The 25,876-nt window shown below is 33.4% G+C and overlaps 1 protein-coding gene across 1 annotated transcript; it reads left to right on the top strand.

The window, feature by feature from the left end:
- Positions 1 to 15,782: 15,782 nt before the first annotated feature.
- LOC133173564 (chitin synthase chs-2-like) lies at positions 15,783 to 25,334 on the top strand. The gene is made up of 16 exons (XM_061308545.1): positions 15,783 to 16,060; positions 16,832 to 17,216; positions 17,316 to 18,340; positions 18,432 to 18,534; positions 18,618 to 18,784; positions 18,982 to 19,061; positions 19,322 to 19,430; positions 19,747 to 19,900; positions 20,087 to 20,300; positions 20,390 to 20,590; positions 20,689 to 21,086; positions 21,210 to 21,374; positions 21,636 to 21,892; positions 22,168 to 22,376; positions 22,530 to 22,717; positions 22,905 to 25,334. Exons 1-16 carry the CDS (start codon positions 15,783 to 15,785, stop codon positions 24,048 to 24,050), a joined length of 5,079 nt encoding a protein of 1,692 aa, XP_061164529.1. The 3' UTR covers positions 24,051 to 25,334.
- Positions 25,335 to 25,876: the final 542 nt, after the last annotated feature.

Below are 25,876 nucleotides of genomic sequence, written 5' to 3'. Positions count from 1 at the left end.
AGGGCATAAAACACGGATCGACCCCTGAAAAATTCCAGAGGTGGGATCAGGTGCCTATGAGGAGCAAGCATCCCCTATTGACCTGTCACACACGCCGTGAGTCCTGGGTATTAATCAGGTAGACAGAACATTCCGTACTCAAATTCAGTATAAAACAAAGGCCTAACAATTGGTATGAAACAAGTCAGCCAAAATACGACCCAGTGATAGGTTATATTTGCTAACAAGGTCATTATAACGACCACAGAATTTACAAAAGCCGACATTAAACGAGGTTGTTGAAATCCTTATAACAATCGACTTATCTATCAATAGTCTGCTTCGGTTTTAAAATTGATCGTACTCGGAACATGCTCCTGAGTATGGAGTTAGTTGAAAGACGTAAACACCATATGCAGATGATAGCGAGTATGGTATATCCTTCTACACTGGGTTTTCCTGTTTGGAACCAAGCATGCAGTTTACGCAATTGAAACGGATAGAGAGTGCAATTTGACTAAAACCTATACGAGTGTCAGCCAGTGAATTACTTTACAAATTAATTTCAATGGACAGTATTTAATTTTTAGATAATAGAAAACGCTATGCCTACTAAAAAATATTTGATTTTAGTTTATCTCGGCATAAAAGTTGTCGATACACTGACAATAAAACATAATACAACTATCAACTTTTTTTCTATGCTCTGCCTTTTTTATATGAATAAAGGAAACACTCTGTGGGTGTTGACTATCAATAAACACTTCTAAAGAAGGTCTCATCATGTAGTGAAGACGCAAATTTGTTCAGACCACGAAACTCAAAGGGTTAGACCGAATTGGAAGGTTTGAATTCTTGCATCTTAAGTTCTGTGACTACGTTTAAAAAACTATATTTCTTTAAAAAAGTAAAACTTTAGCAGAATTTATCATATTCCCTGCTTTCTTTTTAAATATAGAAACAAGGTTAAACAGAGTTAAAAAAAAAAAAAAAAAAAAAAAAAAAAAAAAAAAGAATTTTCTTTTTCAATTAAAATTCATTTTTTTTTTTTTTGGCCAATGAAAGAAGGGTAAAGCAATAATTCGTCAATGTCATTTACGTTTTTGATCGGCTTCAATTGATAATTTGAGAATCTTTTTCAAAAAACTAAGGCATTTGTTTTTTTTAAATCAAAAGCTGCTAAATTATAATATTCATCATATATTTACTTATTTAGTAGTAAAGACACCGATTCAGCATTGTGCGATACGAGTGACGTCACAGTTTCTCTTATCAACGAGCGGTCAACCTTGGAGCTCTTGCATTGCATAAAATATTTTATCAGTTTTTCGTATCGCTCAAATAATTACACCGTGCAGATATGTCTAATATAGTATGAAGTAAATGTTAATAAGACAACATGGGCACTTCTTTTGCATAGTAACTATTACTTAAAATATAAAATTTATATCCTCCTTTTCCTTTCCAATAAGTTTACAATAGAATGATGGGGGAGGGGTTGTTCATTTTAGAGAAAAACTTCAACAGGGAAACATGTATTTATAACAAAGTATCTGTAAAGGAAAACTCATTATGCCCATAAATTTTTAAAACGCACTGCTCATATCTGAACCATCTTAAGAAGGTCTTTTAAAATATGTAACGCCTACAAAGTAGAACTACATTTTTGTCCGCCTACCCCTTTATTTGAGATTTGATCATAAATCGTTGTGTGGTTTGCTTCTTTAGATACACCAGTGATAAATCTGAATTTATTGAGGGTTACTATGCGGATACATAAGGCTAGCATGTTCAGAAAAAGATATGAACTGTGGCAGCTTGATAACGTTTAATCGAATGAAACGTATTCACGAAATTCAACATGCGCAGAGTCTAATTCTTTTAATTTCCTTGTTTTTTAATCTTTGTTTTTGGGTACAAAAGGATTTACCCTGGTAGCCCTACATGTCAGGGCGTCTGTGGATTAAAAATTCCAAACATTTGAATTCCAAATTCACCAAAAACACACAAAACAGCATACAATATGTTATTAACTCTCTAATATTTTGATCTCAAAACCATGCCACAAATGCATATCTTACTGTTTTGTTTTTATTGATAATGCACCTCATATTTGCTTTGTAATTTTAAAATCAATATGGATGCCTATGAGTATGACAAATCGAAATTAACCGTTATCAAAAGGGTGAATTTCCAGGAACAAATACTGCATTAGATAAGATGGCCATGGACTACTTTTTATTATTTTTTAAAATCACTTCCTGGTTGGTTTTTCTGTTCTTTTTACGTTAAAATGCTGTTGAAGGGTGATTGACTTTAAAGAAACCAAATAATTCAAATCAGAATGAGTAATTGGTTATACTAGCATTTTTTTTTTAATTTGACTTGTCTTAAAGATCTTTCACATTATAAAATGTAGTTTTCACTTTTTAAACCTGCAGTACCTATAAGGAAAATTTTTCAGATACACTTAAGAAAAAAAAGATTTGAAACAGAGGGCTTTTTCATCTCTGTTTCATTATATAAATATATCTGATATCATTCCAAATCTCAATATGAGGGCTAAGTCCTATAAATCCAATCTGTTATGTGTCAGACGCACCTTTTCTGTTGGTCATAAAAATTTTACTGTAAATTTTGAAAATCTAAATCTCTCCCAATATATACAAATAACCCAAACCTGGAATATTTGCTATATAGTAAAAGTAATAAATTGTAAACTCATAACCTGACAATTTACGTAACACTGGCGGTAATATAAAACATTTAGTACCTTGGAATACACTAAAATGATAACGTTGTCTGCCTGCATTGTTACTCAAGGGTCAGAATTATAGCGTTTCTTAGTGTGACAACTTACTTTATCATCGGTGGTCAGGCAACACAGATATCGAACCACGTGCACAAAACTATTGGGGCTTTGAAATCGATAAACCAAAAAAATGTGCAGATTATTGATAGGGGGTGCATTTGAAGACTTGTGATAAGACAAGGAAATGGCGAGGTTTGGTGGCCTTCCCTACTCTGACGTAAGTTAATAGATGTATAATATGTACTACAGTCCTTATCATAATAGTACTTCTGATACTAGTACCAGCAAATTTTATTTCGGGTAGACAATGTCAAAGATTTGTTTAAATAAAGCTGTTTTCTCATTGGTTAATTGATGAAGAGCTAATAATGTAACAGAAAGTTCTTTCTCTCTCTTTCGTGCTCCAGAGTTAAAAGTATATTAAATTTTACTTGCAAATAAAAAAATATGTATCTTACGAAAATATACACAAAATAAAAAAAAATAATTTGACTACAACTCAAACATGTTGAGTGCACTTGTTTTGAAATTTATAATTTTTCGATAGGAAGTTATTTACTGTTAACATTATCTATTCAAATTTTCATAGACATCAAACAATATTGAAAGTGTGGCCTATCTCCGCTAGGTTGTAAATCATGTCCATTCCTTACCAACGTGCATAAAGTGACCAATTTATAACACTGAAACAAGAAATAACAAGAGAAGCATATAGTATTCAATGTAGACCTTCTTCTTCGTAGCCACAGCAAAAAAGTACAAATGTTTAAAAGTTAGAAAATAATAATAATAATTAAAACAAGTCACCACCATAAAAGAAAGAACGAGAAAATAAATGTTTAAATGTATTTAAAGACAAAAATCCCCTCAGCTCAGGAATATCACGATCGCAGGAAAATTAAATTTTTGATTTATTGAGCGATAAAAAAAAATACTGTGTTATCTTTCATTGACGAAAATGTCAGGTAGCTATAATATATAGCGAATATCCAGAAGAAGTTAAAATTAACCGTTAGTTTGTGAAAATGTATATTTTCACAAATGATGTATAAGTTCTATGTTAAAACTTAGTAAATCAGTCATTTGACTCTGCAAATATAAAAACCTGAAAGAATTTTTTTTGGTAATTTAAAAAACAAACAAACATATATATGCATATTTCTGTCCCTATATGCAAGAAAAATATGCAAACAAGAAATATATGTCAACATGCAAAATAATTATGTTGACATGCAAGTTACCAATCTTTTTGAGAATCTAATTTTAATGTTGGTAAACTTACTTACTAACGCCACTATACGACATCATACAGCAAGCTGCAACAGAATTAAGTTGACATGCGACTTATTTACATACATGCAAGAAAAGTATGTTAACACACATGCTATTTGTGTCAACATGCGACTTACACATGCATTTATGTTAACATGCAACATAATTATGTAGACATGCGACTTATTTATGTCAACATACAAGATACTTATGTTAACATGCAACTTATTTATGTCAACATGTGACTTATTTATGTCAACAATGCGAGTTATATTTTAACATGCAAGATATTTATGTCAACATGCGAGATTATAAGTTGCATGTTAACATACATATCTCGCATTTTGACATAATTAATTCGCATGTTAACATAATTGCATGTTGACATAAATAAGTTACATGTCTACATAATTATCTAGCATGTCGTCATAAATAGGTTGAATGTCTACATAACTATCTTGCATGTTAACATAAATGAGTCGCATGTCAACAAAATTTGGTTGTATCTTGCTTGTATGATGTCATATAATGGCGTTAGTAAGTTTACCAATATTAAAGTTAGATTCTCTATAGAGATTAGTAACTTTCATGCCAACTTAATTATTTTGCATGTTGACATAATAAGTCGCAAATCTTCATAATTATGTTATAGTAACATAATTTATCTTGCATGTAGGGGACAGAAATATGCCACCATACATATAACATAATAAAGCTCTTTGAATTTAAAAATTTCGCCTTTTATTTTCACATAATGACAAAGACTTCTTTGAAAAGAAGGAGGATCTTGCAAAGGAATTAACTTTTATTTTACCTATTTCAAGGATAACATATGGTGAAATTGAATCTTTTAAATATTGATATAGCGAGCGAAATTTTTTGAGTATACTAGACAGGAAGTTATAACGTACATACATGTCATAGGAGCAAGAATTTCAAAGCCAGATACAAATACCAACAAAGTCACGCGGAATCCTCAATACAAGACCAGCATAGGGTTCTGTGCCGAATATCGTATGCCAGGTACCTGAAATTGTATAGAAACATACGTTTACTTTTCAAATTCGTAAATAATAGCGAGAAATTATTATAAATAGTCATGTATAAATACGGAATCCTTCATCATTTGTTTTATCTCTGGAATTGCATATTGGTGGACCTTCGGGAATACGGCACACCTATACTTTGTTTTTACCTCACGGCCACACAGCGCCTCTACCTATACGCCAACGTTCCCTCACCCCGTTCGTTCCGCAAACAACGGATGCTGTTCCAGACGAATTCCTAAGTACCGTCCAAATCTACACGGTCACATATGATATTTCTGATTCGGTTGAATTTTTCTACTCATAGCTGTACATTAGTCCTCCTCATTAATCAAAATCATCAAGGCAAAAATTGAAAACATTTGAAAGAGTCAAAAGGGTGAAATAATTTGCTATTAAAACTAATGAAATTTTTGATTACAACTCCTTATTCAGATGTTAAGAAACACACACACACACAAACACAAATTTTAAAATGGAATAAAAGGATTAAGTTGTTAATAAATAATTAAATTTTTTGTTTATGTTTATCTAAATTAGATTGTTATGCCATTATCTATACACTGAGCTGTCTACGGATTTTTCCGGGTTTTTTTTTCTTTCCCGATCATGACAAGGAGCACACGGCGGATGTGACGGGTCGGCAGGGGATGCTCACTTCTCCATGGCACCTGATCCCAACTCTAAATTTAGAGGTCCGTGCTTGCTCTGCTCCAAATTTGTATCGTTTCATTGGACTTTCGAGATTGAATACTGTTCATTATCTTCATATTTCATATGTATCTAAGTAATGTACATCTGTAAATGCAATCTTACTTGGAACAGAAAGAATATTTGTACAGAATGTTTTTGATTTAAAGAATAACGATAATTTCACATTTTTTTTTAGCTTTTGCTACATGTATTTAGGTTTGATGGGTAAACAACACGGATTCTGTCAGCAGTTTTTGTAAAAACAAGTGTTTTCTTTGCAAAGACGTTTTTACTTCTGAGAAAAACAATAAAAGCCTTGTTCGAATGAAGGCTGAAGAAATACTCGTGCCCGGCTCTACAAGTGTTCCCTGCGACTTTAACAGTCGTTAAGTTATTAGATGAACTCATTATTTCTGTATTTATTTATTTACTTAATACAGAGTCGCTCGCGTGGCGCAGTGGTTAGAGCGTTCGCTCTAGAGTCTCGGAGAGAGGAGCTGATCCTTAAGTCGCGGGTTCGAATCCCACTGTGGGACGTGGAGACCGGTTCTTCGGATGAGACCGTGTAAACCGAGGTCCCGTGTCGCAGTAGGTGCTGGGACGAAAAAGATCCCTCACTGCTCAATGGCCCTAAGTGCCTAGTATAATAGGTCAAAATTTACAGCTCTCCACCGGCAAGTGGTGGTGTCTCCATATGAGTGAAAAATTCTCGAGAGGGATGTTTAAAAAAAAAACAATAAACAAATGTAATACATAATTTTTTTGCTAAACAGAACTCTATGGCTGCCTTATATTTTACGATTCTATGGTAATTATAACAAGGTTTTGAATTAACCATTCGTATAACATCAGTGTACCACGTAGCTTTCATGCTAATAAACTCAATAGTCGCTGATCACTGACTAAATTTAGGCTCTAACATTCAAAATAGGCAAAAATAAACTTAAGTGTTTATCTGAAAATAAGTACACAAGTCTTTGTATGTCAATCCTTTGAAAATAACACAGGGGTCTTTTGATTGAGATTGGGGGGGGGGGGGGATTCAGAATTTTCAATTGTTTTCAAAGCTGTAACACTCTGGAAAGAAGTACAAGTATATTCTTTTAGACAGAATGTTCAAGATAACATATCTTCTCATAAACGTACTACATATATATTGCAAGATTGTCCAGCTATTTTGATAAAGATATCTTTATAAGTTATAAGGAAGAATTTTGAACTATAATTTCTGTACGTGTATATTATCAAACATTTGTTATAGGAAGAGTAGTGGCGGTAGGCAAGGATACGTGTTAAGGTTAGCATTTCCATTTTACTTCCTTAGTACTAAGTTGAGAACTCTGTAGATTTTAGATATCACGAACATGCTTTTTCGAATATAAATTACTCTATATAATGACAACTTTCTTACTTCCCCATTCCCCTTCTGCATGATATTGTCAGATAATCAAACCCTAAAATCGATATTCTAGTAATACGCCATGTCTCTGTTCTTTACAATGCCAATAGGTTATCTCTAAATAATATTATCTCATCTTTACAGAAGAGCTTTTATTCTAAAAAAAGTCCGATTGTAAAAAAAAAAATCAATATATTACTTGTTTCCTAGGAAGAAATGTCGGTGGGACTCAGGTTAGTTTATGAGACAATATACCCGTAAAAGATGTTGAATATATACATGTAGTACGACAATGAGGTGAATGTAATGAAAATCATGCACTAGACATCTTGTTTTTTAACTAATACTAAATTGAAATGGTTTTGCAGAAAAAAAGTTGGTTTTAGCTAGTCTATGCGAGAGGCTAAAGAATACCATTTTTGAACAAAGTTTGGACCAATCTCAACTAAATATGCAACAAAGCATGCTTGCGTGAAGGAGATTCATGTTTGCTTTAATAAAGGAACAGTCATTTCCCCAGCTGGCAATTGATAGAAAAATATGAGCATTATAGATAGGGCGGTGCCATATTAAAAACATCTTCTCAAAAATGACTGGCCATTAAAGAACAAATGCAAACGCTTTCCAAAGTAGTGCAGATTCAATTTGTTCCAGTCATGCACACAGGGCTTAGATTGGATTGCAAACTGTCTTCATCAGAGCGACATAATAGTCATAACTTCTGAGGTAGAAGAGATAAAAAGTTGAATAGAATACTGTAATAAGTCAAGTTATTTTTTTACAAATTTGCAAAAATATATTTAAATATAATTGAAAATTTTTCAGCATTATCTATTTTAAAAGTAAAGTAATGCACATGGCTTTCAATATACAAATTCAAAGTCTGTTGATGTTGGCAGAACTAGGAAATGAATACAAGGTCTCCATATAGGTTTAGACCACAATGGGAAATCAAGGTTGTAAAGACTAGTCGTCACATTAATATATGCAAGAATTCTAATATATATATATATATATATATATATATATATATATATATATATATATATATATATATATATATATATAAATCACAAAGAAATTCACCTTTATAAGGATACCCACTTCCGCCCCAGCCCGGGGTTGAACTCTAGACCTACGGAAGTGGGTTTCCTGTAAAATGTGGTTATATATATATATATATATATATATATATATATATATATATATATATATATATATATATATATATGTGGGGGGGGGGGGTGAAAGAGGGTGTGGGGGGTGTATTGGATGTGTAGCAGATTCAAGTTTGTCCACGCCATAAGCCCCTTTGCAGAGTAGGTCATGAATGATTTATAAAGCATTTAGGATCAATATTTATTGTAAAAGTTGCGTATTTAAACGTATTCTAAAAAAAACATCAAGAACGTAATTAGCAAGCCAAAAAGCATGTACCGGTATACTAATAGAATTTTGAATATCATAAAGCTGGAAGTATTGTAAGATCTCTTTTCAATAAAAGAAAAATCAGAAAGTACACCCAGGCATTGCTTTACCGATGTTTAGATTTTAAAAGCACTATCATTTATTGACAACAATGGTATTTTATCTTAGGAAGGATTATTATGTGTATTATGTCACATCACTGAAGAAATTTTTTTCTATGTTAAAAAAAAAATCTTTTGATTCTCAGTTGTATTACAAAACAACATGCATTGTGCTCTCTCACAATTTACAAATATATAAATGTCGTTTCTAATTTTTAAAAACTTCCTATTTCCACAATCAAAAGGGCTATTTCTTACAACACTTTATTGAATTTGACCTGTCCATTAGATCCAACTAGCAATGGATTAAAATAAAACAAGTTGACAGTATATAATAAGTTTTTCTTTTTATTATTTCAGATTTCAGATAGTTAAACGAGAGAGAGAGAGAGAGAGAGAGAGAGAGAGAGAGAGAGAGAGAGAGAGAGAGATAGATTCTTGTATTTTTAGAATATCTTGTTTCCATGATAGGGATTTTAAATATCTGGGTAGAGATCACATGAAAATAACAAAATATAGTCCATGTTCCATATCAGACAGTTACAGTTTTAGCTGTAAACCACATGATTTCGTTCAAAACAGTAAAGGTTCATCACATAACCTTTGCTAAAGCTAGTGTCCTCCCACTATTAGTCATGACACCAAATTTTATATTCTAATTAAAAACTGTGGGAGGACACTAGAAATAGTGGTTAAGCCGAACAAGATGGTGTCAGTTTTAAATATTTGAAAAGTTTTTGACATGTTGTGGGTCACTCTTTCACACTTAACCCTTTAACCCCCAGAGATGCATTTGGACGCATTTTCAGCATCTAAGATATTTAACTGTTGGCGTTTTCTAAATATTCGGGTTACAACAAAACAATTGATATTTTCTGAAACTAAAGAAGAAACTAAACATTTTTTCTACTCAAAATTTTTCTGTGCGATGTTAAGAAATTATCATAAACTTGAACTGAATATCGCATATCATTGCAGGAAGTTGATAAAACTACGCATAAATGACTGATTTTGTGCTATCTTCTGCTGGCTTTATCTAAATTACAAACACAATTTGATTTCAATGGATATACATCTTCTAGACCCCTTATAAAAAGAGTTGTGATTAAGAGCAATGAACAATTTGACACTAGTATTAATAATGTCATATTGTAATTTTTGAATTTACCGGGTGGTAGTAAATACAAAGAGAGGCTGGGCTCACCTGAGCTCATTGGCTAGGAAGAAGCAGTAATCAGTTCAGTACTGAAGGGGGAGGGGGGCAAACTTTAATTTAAACTACCTCAGGATGCTTCCATATCAATATCACTAATCATGGCTTTGCTGTTCTTAAACAGAAGAATTTTAAAGATTTTTTTCCTATGTTTTCCACTGTCATGGAAGCTCATTCTGTAGAGCTCTCGCTCCGTGATCGGAAGGTAAGGTGTTCGATCCCCGGCCGCGACTGACCTAATTCGATAAAAAAAAAATAGGTAGCAACTGTTCCTTCGCCAAGCGCTCGGCACTTTGAAGTTGCGGATCCTTCAGATGAGACCTTAACGACCGAGGCCCAAGTCACGGCAGGCGTAAGCACGATAAAGATCCCCCACTGCTCAGTGGCCCTGAGTGCCGAGTAAAGGTCTAAATTTGAAGCCCTTCACTGGTATATGGTGAAGTCTCTATCTGAGTGAAAAATTCTTGTACGGAACATAAAACATACAATCAATCAATCCTATGTTTTCCTATGTAAAACTCTGATCTCTCATTGTCGCCCCACACTACCCACCCTTAATTTCAACAAATTTGAATCTGCACTACCAAAGGATGTTTCTATAATAATATGACTAATCATGGCTTTGCTGTTCTTGAGCAAATTTTTTCAAGATGATTCCTATATTTTTTCTTATGCAAATCTTAATTGACTCTCTGTTGTGCCCCCATGATTTGAACAAACTTGATTCTACAATACATAAAGTTGCTTCTATATAAATATGACTAATAATGGCTTAGTGGTTCTTGAGAAGATTTTAAAGATATTTCCTATGTAAAAGCATTTTATAGTAGAAAAGGATTTATCAAGAGAACGTTTCAAAAATGTTATCAACTAAGCAGTAATTAATTAACAAAGATTGCATTGAAGTCTAAGGGGACAAGCAATTTTTCTTTTAAAAATAAATATTCAAATAAAAAGAATATTAATAAATACTGTGGTGGAAAGATGCATAAAACATTAGAAATAGATTGACAATTGAAAAAGATTTTTTTACCAGATAAATTTTTTCTTTATAATTGAATTTTTCAAATAAAAACAGATGGAGATAACCCCTACCAAAATTCAAGGTCATAAATTAGGACACATCCCGCCCTTACGTACATGCTAATAGTAAAAAATGGGAATTATGTCTAAATATACTGAGTATTAAGCACCTACATATCTGTCGTGTATTCAATTTCATTGAATCTGTTGATATTAGGGATGGAATACCTTAACTTCTTTATTGCTGATTCAGCATCCAACTTCTGCTAGCTTCTGAATGCCTGACTTTCTTGAAGCTTTGGCTTATATACTCTTTGGTTTGGCTAGTCCATTCCAAGGGTTTCCAGGTCATTCCATTATTCCAGGTCTTCAATGCATTTTACTTGAATGCCCCTTAACCATTACACCTATATATTTCTATGAAAAACTCTGACCCACAGTTGTGGCCCTGCCCATGGGGGTCTTGATTTGCACAAACTTAAATCTACACTACCTGAGGATACTTCTATATCAATCTAACGAATAATGGCTTAGCTGTTCTTGAGAAGAAGATTTTTAAATATATTTCCAATATATTCCTATCGTGAACTTTGACCTCCTCTTGTGGCCCTGCCCTACTCCCAGGGGTAATGATTGGAACAAACTTAAATCTACACTACCTGAGGATACTTCTATTATAATATGACTAATCATGACTTTGTTGTTCTACAGAAGAAGATTTTTAAAGACATTTCCTATTTATTCCTATGTAAAACTTTGACCCCCTCTTGCGGCCCTGCCCTACCCCCGGGGGGGCATGATATGAACAAATTTGAATCTACAGTATGTCATGAAGCTTTCACACAAGTTTCATCTTTTCTTGCCCAGTTGTTCTTGAGAAGGAGATACTTAAAAGAAGCCACCAAATTTTCACGAATTCTTAATTATCTCACACTTCCTGTGAACAAACTTAAATGCACTCAAGGATGCTTTGTGGCAAGTTTGGTTGAAATTGGCCCAGTGGTTCTTGAGAAAAAGGCGAACATGTGAAAAGTTTACGGACTACAGACAACAGATGGACGCCGGACACTCTTTGATCAGAAAAGCTCACTTGAGTCTTCAGCTCAGGTGAGCTAAAAATTACAATATGACAAGTTGTAATATTGTAATTTTGTATTTACTTCCACCAGGTAAATTCAAAAATTACAATATGACAGTAATATAATTCAATCACTAGTGAACTCTTATTTGCAATATAATAAAAATTAATGGCAAAATTGTCATTTTCATTGAATAAAGGGGTGTAAAACATAGGCTGGAATCAGAGTAAGTGTGCGTAGTTCTTTGCCATACTCTCCCCATGGCCTTCTTTTAAAACTTAATGATGATCTAGTGATATTGTATGTTCGAGTACATATCAGGGTGTTGTGAATTCTCAGATGCAGGTCTCTGGAACAAGGCAAGGATTTTTATTCAGTGATAAAACTCTACATAAAGTAAATAGGGGACCATTTGATGTCAAAAACGATTGGGCATTAATATTGTTTCTTCTAGAACACATGGGTTTTCCAAAAAGAAAAAAAATCGGGTATTTAAGGCGAAATATTTTCTCGCATGATTCCGCGGACGTCAAATCAACACTTAACAAACGAATCAGAGACAATGTTCAGCTATATCCCTCCTCCTCTCCCTTCGACCAACGTTTAATATATGTTAATTTTTGTACCGTTGATATTTGTAATTTTAATGTGTACAATGGCGTTGAATATAGTATACCCATGTTTTGTTAGGAAGTTCCCTTCTCAAAATTGCTATTTTTGTAACCATGACAACACTGTTCATTGAAATGAAAATACTTAATACGGAATTTTGTATCTTAGTGTTCTTTACATGTGTACCAAATTTTATTGAAGTCAGGCAAAAACTGTAGGAGGGAAAGCTATTTGAAAATTGCTGAATATAGTATACCCGTGTTTTATTAGGAAGTCCCGTTCTCAAAATTGCTATTTTGTAACCATGGCAACACTGTTCATTGAAATAAAAAAAAACTAAAATAAAGAATTGTGTATCTTAGTACATTCTAAAAGTGTATCAAATTTTATTGAAGTGAGGTAAAAACTTTAGGGGGGAAAGCGATTTGTAAATTACTTATAATTACGACAATCAGACAGCTGTATAAAGCCAAAGTCTAATACACGGACATTGTGTAATTGTATAAACTCTTTCCATCAAATAAAATTGACCAGTATAACTAGAAACTAATTGTTTGAATGCTTTGTTTTAATAGTATCACTAAATCCTCTGTTATGGAAACATTATTTTAAATTTTGTTTGTATTTCTGTGCTGTAAAAGGGGGGAAAACACATATTTGGGCAATTATGGGTCTCATTCGTTGCCATGGCAACCACGACGTCATTTTACCCTGCATAATTAAATACTTTAAGATTTTACCTTTCAGAAAACGTATAGTTTGCTTTATGTAAAAGTGACTAGAAAATGTTAAAATTTCAATTTGAAATTTTTAGGCAGTTTTGCAGAAAAAATGCAAAATCTCTGGTAGTTAAAGGGTTAATGCTTTGTACATTGAATCTACTACTTTAAATCTTTGAATACATGTATATTTACAGAAACGATTAGATTAAGTGAGTTTTGCTATTGTTTAAAAATTATTCTTAATTCGTATTTACATGTTCATATATTTTTCCTCATATCTGATTTCGTGAAAGATCTCGAATTCTTAGAAAAACTGATAAGAATTATGAATAATCAATTGCTGTGACATTCCTTTGCTCACAACTGAAATTTACCTGTAACTGTCTGATATAATGATATCAATATTGTACAATGATGATATCTTAAAAAACAGGCGACAGATTATCAATATACCTTTCAATAACAATAAGACCTTTGGCATCTTTGATGCTGAAAATTAATAGAGCAAAATGCAAAAGTTTTATTAAAAATTAAACAGTATTTTTATTTTATTTCTCTTTTGGTGGTATATATGAATGTGTACCTGTTATAAAATTATTTTCCCCAGAATTCCACCTTTTCTTGCGGATAAGTTGCTCAAGCAAATCAACAAAACCCTTTCTGAAAACCAAGAACTTTAAGCAGTTCAAGGAATAAACTGCATTAAAGTTTTTAGGATTGAATATATTACATCTACAATGCATGTACATGTATATCTGTGTTGACATCAACGAACAAAACTTTAAAACGTGTTAATTTTAAAGATAAACTAGAACAACTAAGACTTTGATGACCGTTATTTAATGTCTTTTAATACAAGATTTCATTGAAAGTTTGGATATTGAATATCATGTCCGTTCTCCTTTAGGTACCAATTAATATTATTTATTAAAAAATGATACTGAATTTTTGATATGAAACTTATGGATGAAGGATCCCCTATTTCCCCCATGCCTGTAGGGTATGCCTTAAGTTTTATTTCTACCTCATGATTACGGATATTATGTGCTATATCTTATAAAGTAACCAATAAATCTGCGCATAGTTTACATAAAGGGTAGGAGGTTGTTTGAAAGTTATAAATATGTCATTCTATCGTGTAGGGGCAGTAGTACATAAGGTCTACAAACAGGCACACATACACATAGAGCATCAAATGTCAAATATATTCACAGTCTATCTGTAAGAAGGAAGAAATGTCCTCGACCAAACAGTATTTATTTTGCTTTGAAATAAACGTGATCACATGACTGTGAAATGTTAAAATATTCGACTAAGGTAAGACTTCTCACTAATATACATATATCAAGCTAATTTGAGCTTGTATCGAGGTTTTGATTAAAAATATTTAAAGTGAATTAGAGCTTTTTTAGAGAACATTTTCTTTCTTCTGCTTATTAGAAGGTAAAAAAACCTAGACTTTTGATTTTTTTCTTTCAAATGCAAAATACATTTTATATATACATATATATATATATATATATATATATATATATATATATATATATATATATATATATATATATATGTATATATGATACTGAATTTTAGTTCCTCAATTTAAATTTAGTAATTAGATGATAAAGTTAAAACATTTAATATAAAAGCTTCGTCAGACACTGATGCCAAAATAATGGCCGAAGAAAAGGACTTGAAGTATTTGTAAAAATAATGATTTTATGGCCCTCAGAAATTGATATTACAGTCCCTGCTCAAAGTCCCAAAATGATAAGATGGTTAAATTACTCTCATAAAACACAGACACGTCTCGATCAGAAATCAGTCTTGAGGGAAAGTTGAATTAAGTTGTTTAACTAGCTACATGTACTTGCATGATATTTTAAATAACAAACATTCTAGACATATTAGACCATAGTAAACTATCTATTAAACCAAAGTTATTTTTATTGTAAATCAAAGTATGACTTTTTTTGATATGAAAAGAAAAAAGTATAATTGTATATTCAAATATAATTTTTCAGATTGACATCACCTGAAATTCAAGAGATATTAGTGTTCATAATCTCAAAAAACAACTTTAGTGTAAATTTTCATAGTAAATCAAACGTCCATTTATGAAGTATAAAAGTAATAGTAAATCAAGTTATTTAATTACAGTAACCTATACTTTACCACATTTAGTTATTTGTTAGGGTAGTCACATGTTGGAAGTCACAATTGGGTTTAAATGTAGAGATACAATAATTGACAGCTTTTCAAAAGGTTGTTAAGGGCTGTAGCACTACAGACTAAGGTATTTCCTTGCATCGTTCTTATTATATATTTTTACTGCATTTAAAAAAAAATTCAAAATAAATGCATTTCAAAATAACACAAATATTTAATATATTTATTTTTTCTTAAATGTGTAAACAGCTTAACCCCTCTAGAAAGTTTTTTAACCCGGGAGGCCTGACTTTTCCGGACGAAGAAGAAGACGGTGCCCCAATCCCTATGAATACAATGCAGAACACTGATGGAGGGCTGTCAAACCCTGCGTACACGGAAGACGAGGAATCTACCGCGTCATCAAGCCACGAGCATTCCATCGAGGAGGATGAAGTTTTTGATGATGATCCACCTAGTTACAAGTCCAGGGAATCACACGATGATGTTGACAGAGAAGTGAAAGACACAGGACCGTACGTATGATTTCCTTTAGCTTCATTATACAGGACCGTATGATTTTCTGTTAGCTTCATTATACAGGACCGTACGTATGATTTCCTTTAGCTTCATTATACAGGACCGTACGAATGATTTCCTTTAGCTTCATTATACAGGACCGTATGATTTTCTGTTAGCTTCATTATACAGGACCGTACGTATGATTTCCTTTAGCTTCATTATACAGGACCGTACGTATGATTTCCTTTAGCTTCATTATACAGGACCGTATATATGATTTTCTGTTAGCTTCATTATATATCAAAGATACTCACACGATTATGTACATCCTGCTGATGAACGGGTCAGTGGTAAAAGTTGACAGAAGGTAGTTTTGCCATTATGCTTCTTTTGTTTTTAAATTTCATGTTTATCGTTTAAGGTACTAGAATTTTGTTTTATATGGCACTCTATGATGAAAATTTAAACCTTTTGTAAAAGCATCGTTAACCCCTATCCCTCTAGAACTAATTTCATGATTGTTTCAAAACATATCAAAATACCTATCGGTAAAAATTAATATCTGAAGTCAATTTGAGATTCTTCAAATAAATGATGATAGACCGTGACACGGTAGAAATGGCTTTGTATGTAATACTACAGTAAAAATCTTCATTTAAAAGTCCTCCCAGAGGATTCGGTTGTTTTTACTTAATCTTGTTTTTAGATTCTGAAGACTATGATATTAATTCATGAAAATTTTGTCATATTATACAAGTACATGTATATCCTGTCTTTTTTTTCAGGAAACATTATAAATGGGATGTGTTCCGTTTGGCATCGGACGACAATATATCTGGATCTGAATTAGCTTGTTGGAACGCGTGTTTTGTCATCAACAGAGTGGTACTGTGTGCATTAATTTTCTTTTTTGTTTGTGTGACGTCAGTGATATCAAAATTTACTTTTATTTTGATGACAACAAACATCTTTCCACCCAATGGAGAACTTAAAAATCCAGACAAAACTCTTAAATACTTTAAAAACAGACAACTAACAAGCGTGGAAGTCACCTGGATTTGGAGTCTCCTCATTGCCATTATAGCGCCATATGTGTTTATAGTATTCAAATACATCCTGATTCTCCTATTCAAGAAAACAAGGAAACTGAATTACAAAGTTTTGTTAGCAGTAAGTTGAAACTCTGTTTTTAAGATAATAATTTTTTTTAAAACACACATTTTTTTTGGTGAAAAGTATAAATTTCATAAACATATTTTGTCAATATAGGCTCTGTGTATAGAGACGCTACATTCCATAGGACTCTGCACATTTGTTCTGGTGGTTCTACCTAGCTTTGAGCCAATATCTGCAACTCTTCTTTGCTCAAGCGTGTCATTGGTGCCTGCCCTACTGAAAACAATTTATCCAGAAAGAACCTTGAAGAAAATAGAAGAAAAAGACGAAAGTCGACTGCGAATTGCTCGTGCTATTAACACTCTAGCTATTATATTCCAGATGGCTAGTATCGGCCTCTGGACTTATTATGTGTACCATGCATATAAATCAACGGACTCCCATACAATTACTATGATGGTCCTAGTAGCCTTGTCTCCCATACTGGTGTCTGTAACCTGGTGGGAAAATTATGTCAAACAAGCCAAATCCAAGAGCAAAAATTCTAGTGATCCCGATGAGAATTCCTCAGGTTTGATGCGATTGAAGTTAAACATGAGACGTCACAGAGTAAAAGTTGGTTTCCTTGTCAACTTGTGGAAAATCATAATGACATTGCTTGTAATGCCTAGCTTATTGTTTGGGGGATTCTGTAGCGATAGGGATACATGCATCGATGTCTTGTTTCTTAGGACTGCTGGGGGAGCCAATCTTACAACCATCGTTAATGCAACCATGACAGACACAAGGTCATTTGGAGAAGGCTGCATCTCTTATTTTCCTTTCATGATATCAATGGCAAACGTATTGTCAAATATTATATGTTTTAAAGTTGCCAAAGCTGCAAGTAAGATTGTGGCACAGAAATTATGTTTTGCCTTGCCCGTTGTTTTATCAACCCCTATTGTAATAGGGTTCATACTTGGTTTCTACTCGCAAACAATATCAATAACCTTTGGAACATGTATTTTACCCATGCCAGTTTGGTCTGATACGAACAAAGATCCCACAATTCTGTTTGATATAATAGAAACCTACTGGGTGGTTATTGCTGCAGGAGCTCTTGGGTATATGTCCTTTCTCCTCGTCACAAACCACATGTGGTCACCAAGTAAAGAAAGACTCATCGCAACGGATAGGTGCCTTATTTTTATGAATAGAACTTGAACTGAATTTTTTTTTTTCAGAAAGTTTAACTTTTTGATAAAATCCGGTTTCCTTACATTGTAGGTTATTTGTACAGCCTTTGTTTAATGGAGTCTTGTTAGACCAGTCCTTATTACTCAACAGAAGACGAACAGACGAAGAGTTTAAAAGAGCCGAAGAGCATAATGTATGAGTTCCTTTTTATAAAAAAGCGTACAACTCCCTTTCTAAAGTGTTTAGCATTATCTATATAGCTTGCTGTATTTATAGGAATCAGAAAAGAAAGTTCCTATCCCAGAAAATGAAGATATAGATGAAAAACAAGAGATCGATTGGTCAATTCTGAGAAAAGATGATACACCGATGATATACTTTTGTGCGACTATGTGGCACGAGTCAGAGACGGAGATGATTCAAATTCTGAAATCGATATTTAGGTATTTTAAGTACTAGTATTTTATAATTGACATTGATTTGTAGTCAGACATATGGCTTGTGGTGTTCAATTTTGTTGAACTTATGTCTGTGTAAAGTTAAATGATATTAAATATATGAATTCAAGTTTATAACCCAATGTTCAAATTACTAAGAAAAATAAATTCTAAAACTTAAATTTCATTGTATGATTATTTAGGCAAGATGAGGACCAATGTGCCAGGCGTCATTTACAGATGTTTCTTGGTATCAAAGACCCGGATTACTACGAATTTGAAGGTTAAGAAACAATGACAAATATTTTGAAAACATTGAAATAAAAATGCTTTTATAAATTGAAATAATGAAAATCCGTAGAGAGGGTTATGCTCTAATTATTAGGATGATCATTAACAAAAACAGAAGTACGTGTGCTAGTACGATAATTAAGCTGAAACTTTCCGGATATCATTTAATTACTGATGTCGTAAATCGTCATCTATAACACATTTTGAGTAAAATAATATCCCTGATATCCCAACTTTGTTATCGATCCACAGCTCACGTGTTCTTTGATGATGCTTTCCAAGCACATGGTGACGAGGACTTTATCTACCAAGTCAATGATTTCGTCCATCTTCTTGTTAATTGCATTGACATAGCCGCCAGGTATGAACATGTATTCTTCAAACAACAATTGACATTCTTGTACATACTAGCATAAAGATTGTCAAAACTTAGGATTATGTATACATTTTTATTATACTTTATAGATTTTAAGTCACTCAAATTAATGCCACGAAATTTTATAATTTTATCACAAAAAGAGAGGTTAATATGGTGTATCCTATATTAAGCGTTTAATAGTATTTACAGTTACGGAGAAGGTGTTCTCAGACTTTTCCCCCAACCCTTTCAGGTACGCAGAATTAATATTGTTTGTAAATATTTCAACTTAAAGTGTTATGAATCATTATATTCCCAGTGCTGTTCACAAGACGGTCATGATTATCCCCCCACCAGTAAAATATCCAACCCCATATGGTGGACGCTTAGAGTGGCAGCTTCCCGGTGGAAACAAAATCATTGCACACCTTAAAGATAAAGCAAAAATTCGTCACAGAAAGCGCTGGAGCCAGGTAGAATATAGTTAATTACCTTGGTATAAGTGTGATGAAATATTCAAAGGATACTAGCAAATAATTATTTTTCGCTTATTCATGCAACTTGCGTAATATTTTATTGGTACACTATTACTCCAAGTCATATCCAATTATATTTAGTTTAAACCCAACATACGACCACATCTTCCATTTGAATTCCAGGTTATGTATATGTACTACTTCCTAGCTCACAAGTTAATGAATATCCCAAAGAAATCCAAAGCCCAACGCAGAGTAATTGCAGAAAACACATTTTTGCTGGCACTCGATGGAGATGTAGATTTCCAGCCTAAAGCAGTTCAGTTACTGGTTGATCGAATGAAAAAGAATCCAAAAGTTGGAGCAGCATGTGGTAGAATTCATCCCATTGGCTCAGGTGCGTCACCCTTGAATGTTAAAACGTTGTATTAAACATAGAATATCCTACCATTACTCACAAATTGAATTAACCAAATTTATTTCCAGGACCCATGGTGTGGTATCAACAGTTTGAATACGCTATAAGTCACTGGCTCCAGAAGGCAGCAGAGAATATAATGGGCTGTGTACTCTGCAGTCCCGGATGTTTTAGTCTATTTAGAGGTTCCTCTGTGATGGATGATAACGTCATGAGAAGATACACCACACCGCCAACTGAACCACAGCATTATGTGCAGTATGACCAAGGTCTGTGATCATTTGACATTTACTCTGATGAAAATGTACATTGTTTGTATCATTCACTCTCTATCGTTCTCTTTGTGTGATGATTTTTACACTTACAGGCGAGGACCGTTGGCTCTGTACTCTTCTTTTGCAACAAGGATACAAAGTGGAGTATGTAGCCGCCAGCGATGCCCTGACATATGCACCAGAAGGTTTCAACGAATTTTACAATCAACGCAGAAGATGGTCTCCTTCAACAATGGCTAATATTATTGATCTCTTGATGGACTGGAAGAATGTAACGAGGAAGAATGAGGACATTTCAAAGCTTTACATTTTATATCAAACCTTTCTTATGGTTTGCTCAATTTTGACACCGGGAACAATCTTTCTGATGATACTTGGCGCTATCACCATGGCTTTTCCATCCATTCCACCTTTCGCTGCCATGACAGTCAATATTATCCCAGTTATTGGAATGGTGATTCTCTGCTTTGTTGCTAAATCGAATGTTCAGGTACAGCTTTAAAATCATTTCAATTGTAAACAATAAACAACTTAGTCGATTACATATGATGTTGAAGAACAAATTTATTGAATTCAAGTTATTTTCTATCATACCCATTAATTTTTTTTTCAGCTGACATACGCCGCCATTGTCTCTACTATTTACTCGCTGTTGATGATGGTTGTTTTGGTGGGACTGTTGGTAGAGGCGGCAGGTGCTGGACTTTGTTCTGTAACCACGCTGTTCCTTCTATTTGTTGCTGGTGTTTTTGTAGTTTCTGCTCTTCTTCACCCGCAGGCAAGTATAGGCTACACAAATAATATTTATCTGTATATTATAAACCTTGTTGATTTGTAAGAGAATATGAACTCGATAATACAAGAAATGCTTTCTTTAATATACTGTACGTCTAAATAATCTTTAAATTGAGCTTAATATAGAATTTACAAAGGTTTCTCTGTTTATAACCTTCATGCATTCCTAATGATTGACGTTGAAAAAGTTCCTAGTATAATTTCGATGGCATAATGATCAGAATCTTCATCCTTCTCTTTCCAGGAATTTTTCTGTGTGTTACATGGATTCCTTTATTTTCTGTCCATTCCATCAATGTCGATGCTTTTGATGATTTATTCCCTCGGAAATTTGCACGTTGTATCATGGGGAACAAGAGAAACGAAAGTAGCTGCTCCTCCGCCCCAGCAGGGAAACCAACCGACACAGCAAAATAAAGTTCAATCCTGGCTGAACAAGCTAGGAGTAGGAGATAATGCTGGAACATCAGATTACACATTCTCTTGTGGGAATCTTCTACGGTAAAGTCTTTTTAAATATTTCAAATTGTGTTTGTCATCTAATATCTGCAGCGGCTACATTTAATCTGTATCAAAAGCATTAAGTGTAAAACTTTGTGACCAGAATCGAATAAATATATTCGAATAATTTATGAATGGATTTTTTTACTTGATTGCAATAAGCGCATCATTTTTAATTGAATTATCCTTTATTAAATATAGATTTTGTGTTGTCATCATCATAAACATTACACTCTACAATATCATTTATTAAATTTTACTGATGTTGTAAACAGATGCGTGTGTTGTCCTCACACATCGGCCTCCCATACAGAAGACATGAGGTTTAGGGCTATCTTGGAGAGGTTAGATGATATTGAATCGCGCATGACAGAAGTAACACACAGTCGGATTGACTCGAGTTCAGCAATTAATGTAAAGCTGGAAGAAGAAACTCTTCCATTTTCAAAACAAAATGGAATATTTGAAGGAGCAGTAGAAAGAAGTAAGATATTTGATTTTATTACTGACATGTTGAGATTTTCGGAACATTTGAAGGATCAGTAGAAGGAAGCAAGATATTAAGAATTTTATGATTTTCTTTTTGAGATTTTCTTACATAACTGGTTAAATATTTTCAAAATGCTTTTTTTTCCAGCAAACCCAGCATTCGTGGAAGAGAAGGACAAAAAACGTGATGAATTGAAAGACCCTTACTGGATACATGACGCATCCTTGAAGGAGGGAGCTACCTGCTTCTTATCTCAAGAAGAGATTCAGTTCTGGAAGGAATTTATCCCACAGTATCTCAAACCCTTAGAAGGAAACAAAGAGCATGAAAAACAGGTAAGAAAATATTTTTTTTCTTTTTATCATTATAAGTTAGTTAATTTACAGAATTTCATATATGTTTAATTGCCAAAATGATATATAATTTTATATTATTCGTTTTCTTTATGTAACGCAAAACTCAAACTGTCCTTTTATAATGAATTCAGTATGTCAGTGACAAAGCATTTATTCTAAAAATTAGGTACAACGGGATCTAATTGAGCTAAGAAATAAAGTATGTCTAGCCTTCCTGTTGATGAACGCCTTATTTGTGACTATTGTGTATGTACTAACTGAGGTCAACGCCAGTACCAGTCAGACTCTGTCAATAAAACTACCCTGTGAAGTGAATAACGGACGCCAAGGACAGGGTTATATTGAACCAATATCATTCGCGTTTACTGCTATTTTTGGTATCATGCTTTTACTTCAGTTTGTTTGCATGCTTTTCCACCGGTTTTCTACGTTCATACACATAGCAGCCTCCACAGAGATCCGCCTAAAAAGAAAATTAATTGATACAATGCGTAGAAGTGACAAAGGGCCTAAGGAAATTGGGGTGGAAGAAGGTCTTCAGCTTGTTAAGGAGATGCAGGCCCAGGATAATTCTGACACAATGTCTCTAATGTCTCAAGAGACAACAGTAAGTGATGATCTAGAAACAACCGGTCCCTCAAGGGGCAGAGAACTCTGGAAAAAAATCGGCCAGCGACAAAGAAAAGCAACTAATGGAAAAACACTATCTCGTAATTTTGCGAAAAATTTTGCAAAGCTAAATCTAGCAATGCAAGAACAAGATAAATCTAGTACCAGAGGAATATCAGAACAAGACGATTTAACAGAAGATAAAGTGGCTGCTGTTCAGAAAGTTTTTAAAAACCGATTCCAGAGGAAATCTCTACTCACAATTGTTACGCTAGCACAAAGTAAGCAAAAACAAGAAATACAAAAAAGAGCATCATTGCTTAAGAAAAAGAAGGTCCAGTCAGCATGGGTCGCTGCAGCAAATAGAGTCAGACTTCAGGAACGAATAAAAGCACGAGAAAATGGAGAAGGTGATAGCAGTAAAGTGGGATTTGCAGAAGTAATGAAAACTGCTGCTGCTTTGGAGAGAAAGAAGAAACTTTCTATGCAACAGAGAAAAGAAGAGAAATACATGGCTGAAATAGACGAAGAAGAAGAACCAAAGCCAAAGAAACACATAAATGAGAGAAAAGCCCGGATATCAGTAGACAATGTGTCGGAATGGCCCGCTGAGCATGCGTATGCTGTACAACCATCGGGAGACGCAGCAGAAGGAGACGCAGAGTCAGAAGGAGACTATGCTAACGCTGATGTATTGTTTTAATCGCCATAATTTAATATGATACAATCTGTGATATAGACGTGAGGTGTAGATAAAATATATATTAATGTTTGATTTCGCTATTTTATACATTTTTATATTATATATATTTTAAACCATTTCATATGTCGTTTGTATTAATGCATCTTTATTCCGGATATATTACCTTGTCCGTCTTTTTGAAGTTGAATAGCTATTTATTGGAAACTACTTAATACATACTAAGATTTTATTAGTGGAAGCATTGACAAAATATTTTTTATAATCCTCAGAGCCCTGTCTCTGTGAAACCAAAGCAAGATCAAACGTCCCTCCAAAAGATTTAAAAAAAATGCTTTATATACCCAGCGAACAAGCTAATTGTGATTTAAAAATTAAGTTTTAAGTTAAAGACCAATTTACATGTATTATTTATATATTTTAAATAATGAATTCATTATCATGGATGGCCTATGTTTATTAAAGCTTCAAAAAAAAAAAAGAAGATATTTAGGTTAACAGGATACAAAATGCTCTACATTGTAATGAGCCTGGGTTCATCAAATTGTAAAATTAATTTGTAAAGTAATCTGTGTATTAGAACTTTGTGAAATGCACAATTTGAGCAATTTGTCTACTATTGTTGTACATCAAAAATAAATGTGCAAAATTGCACATTAATCATCAATAACATTTTCAAATTCAGGTTAGAACAATTCATGGATTACTAAGGTTAATTGGTCTTTTGATCTCTTTCGATATTCATCGATTTGAAACTGGAAATGTGGTACTGTACTTGAAATACAAATGTAATACAATTTTAAATTGAATACTAATATATCATATTAGTTGTCATATTATTAGCAAATTTAAAGGACATGAGTTTTCATGCTTTTCAAGAAATACTAATGATGTAGAATTTTTACAAGAGTTGACCCGTGTTTGGCCTTTGCTGCTATGGTTCCCTTTTATCGTAGACACTGTTACACAGTTTTGAAATTTAGCAGAGATAACTTTGCATGTAATGATAACATATAAACAATAAAATGTATTATCTCAGATCACAAAGAATATGTTCAAAGAATTTTATTGTTGCATCACAAATGAATAGATGAGTGATTACCAATGAATTAAGTGTCTCTGGCAAAGCAATTGATGGACCGTGAACACAGAGATCAGGCCCTCATACAACAATGCAAAAATCACATAATCATCAGACATTCAAATCAAGGTTCAAAGTTCAAAGTAAAAAAAACCTTGACTCTTAGAGGTATAGAGGTCAAGCCTTGACCCAGGGAGGATGCAAAAGTAAAGGAATTATTTTCATGTAAATATTGAACTTGAATGTTACTTTAAAATTTTAAGCAGTTACAACACTGATTATATAAATACTGTGCCTATCGTTCACGCATAATGAACAGCCGTTCCTGTAACTATCTGCTATATTTCATACTGTGAGACCGTCAAGGTAGCTCAGTCGGTAGACACTCGCTCCGTGATCGGAAGGCCGTGTGTTCGAATCCTTGGAAAGGGATTTATGGATATAAGTTGGATTACCACTTGCAAAATTAAATCCTAGTTCTTCTAAAATACAATTCAAATAATAAGCCTTACAAATGAAATGCATTGAAATAACGAACAGTATTCAAGCTCAAAAGTTCATCAAACATTACAAATTTTGGAGCAGAGCAAACACGGACCTCTAAAACATCAGAGGTGGGATCAGGTGCCATGGAGGAGTAAGTATCCCCTGTCGACCGGTCACACCAGACGTGGGCTCCTTGGCATGATCGGAAAATAACGGAAAAATTCGTCGACAAAGACAATGTTGTCAGCGGGCACCAGTACAT

This window comes from Saccostrea echinata, unplaced genomic scaffold (assembly GCF_033153115.1).
Source record: "Saccostrea echinata isolate AGI-Se365-2 ecotype Australia unplaced genomic scaffold, CSIRO_AGI_Sech_v1 ptg000056l, whole genome shotgun sequence".
Lineage (NCBI taxonomy): Eukaryota > Metazoa > Mollusca > Bivalvia > Ostreida > Ostreidae > Saccostrea > Saccostrea echinata.
The sequence above is the reverse complement of the archived record's forward strand: the minus strand, read 5'-3'. Positions and strand labels throughout refer to the sequence as shown.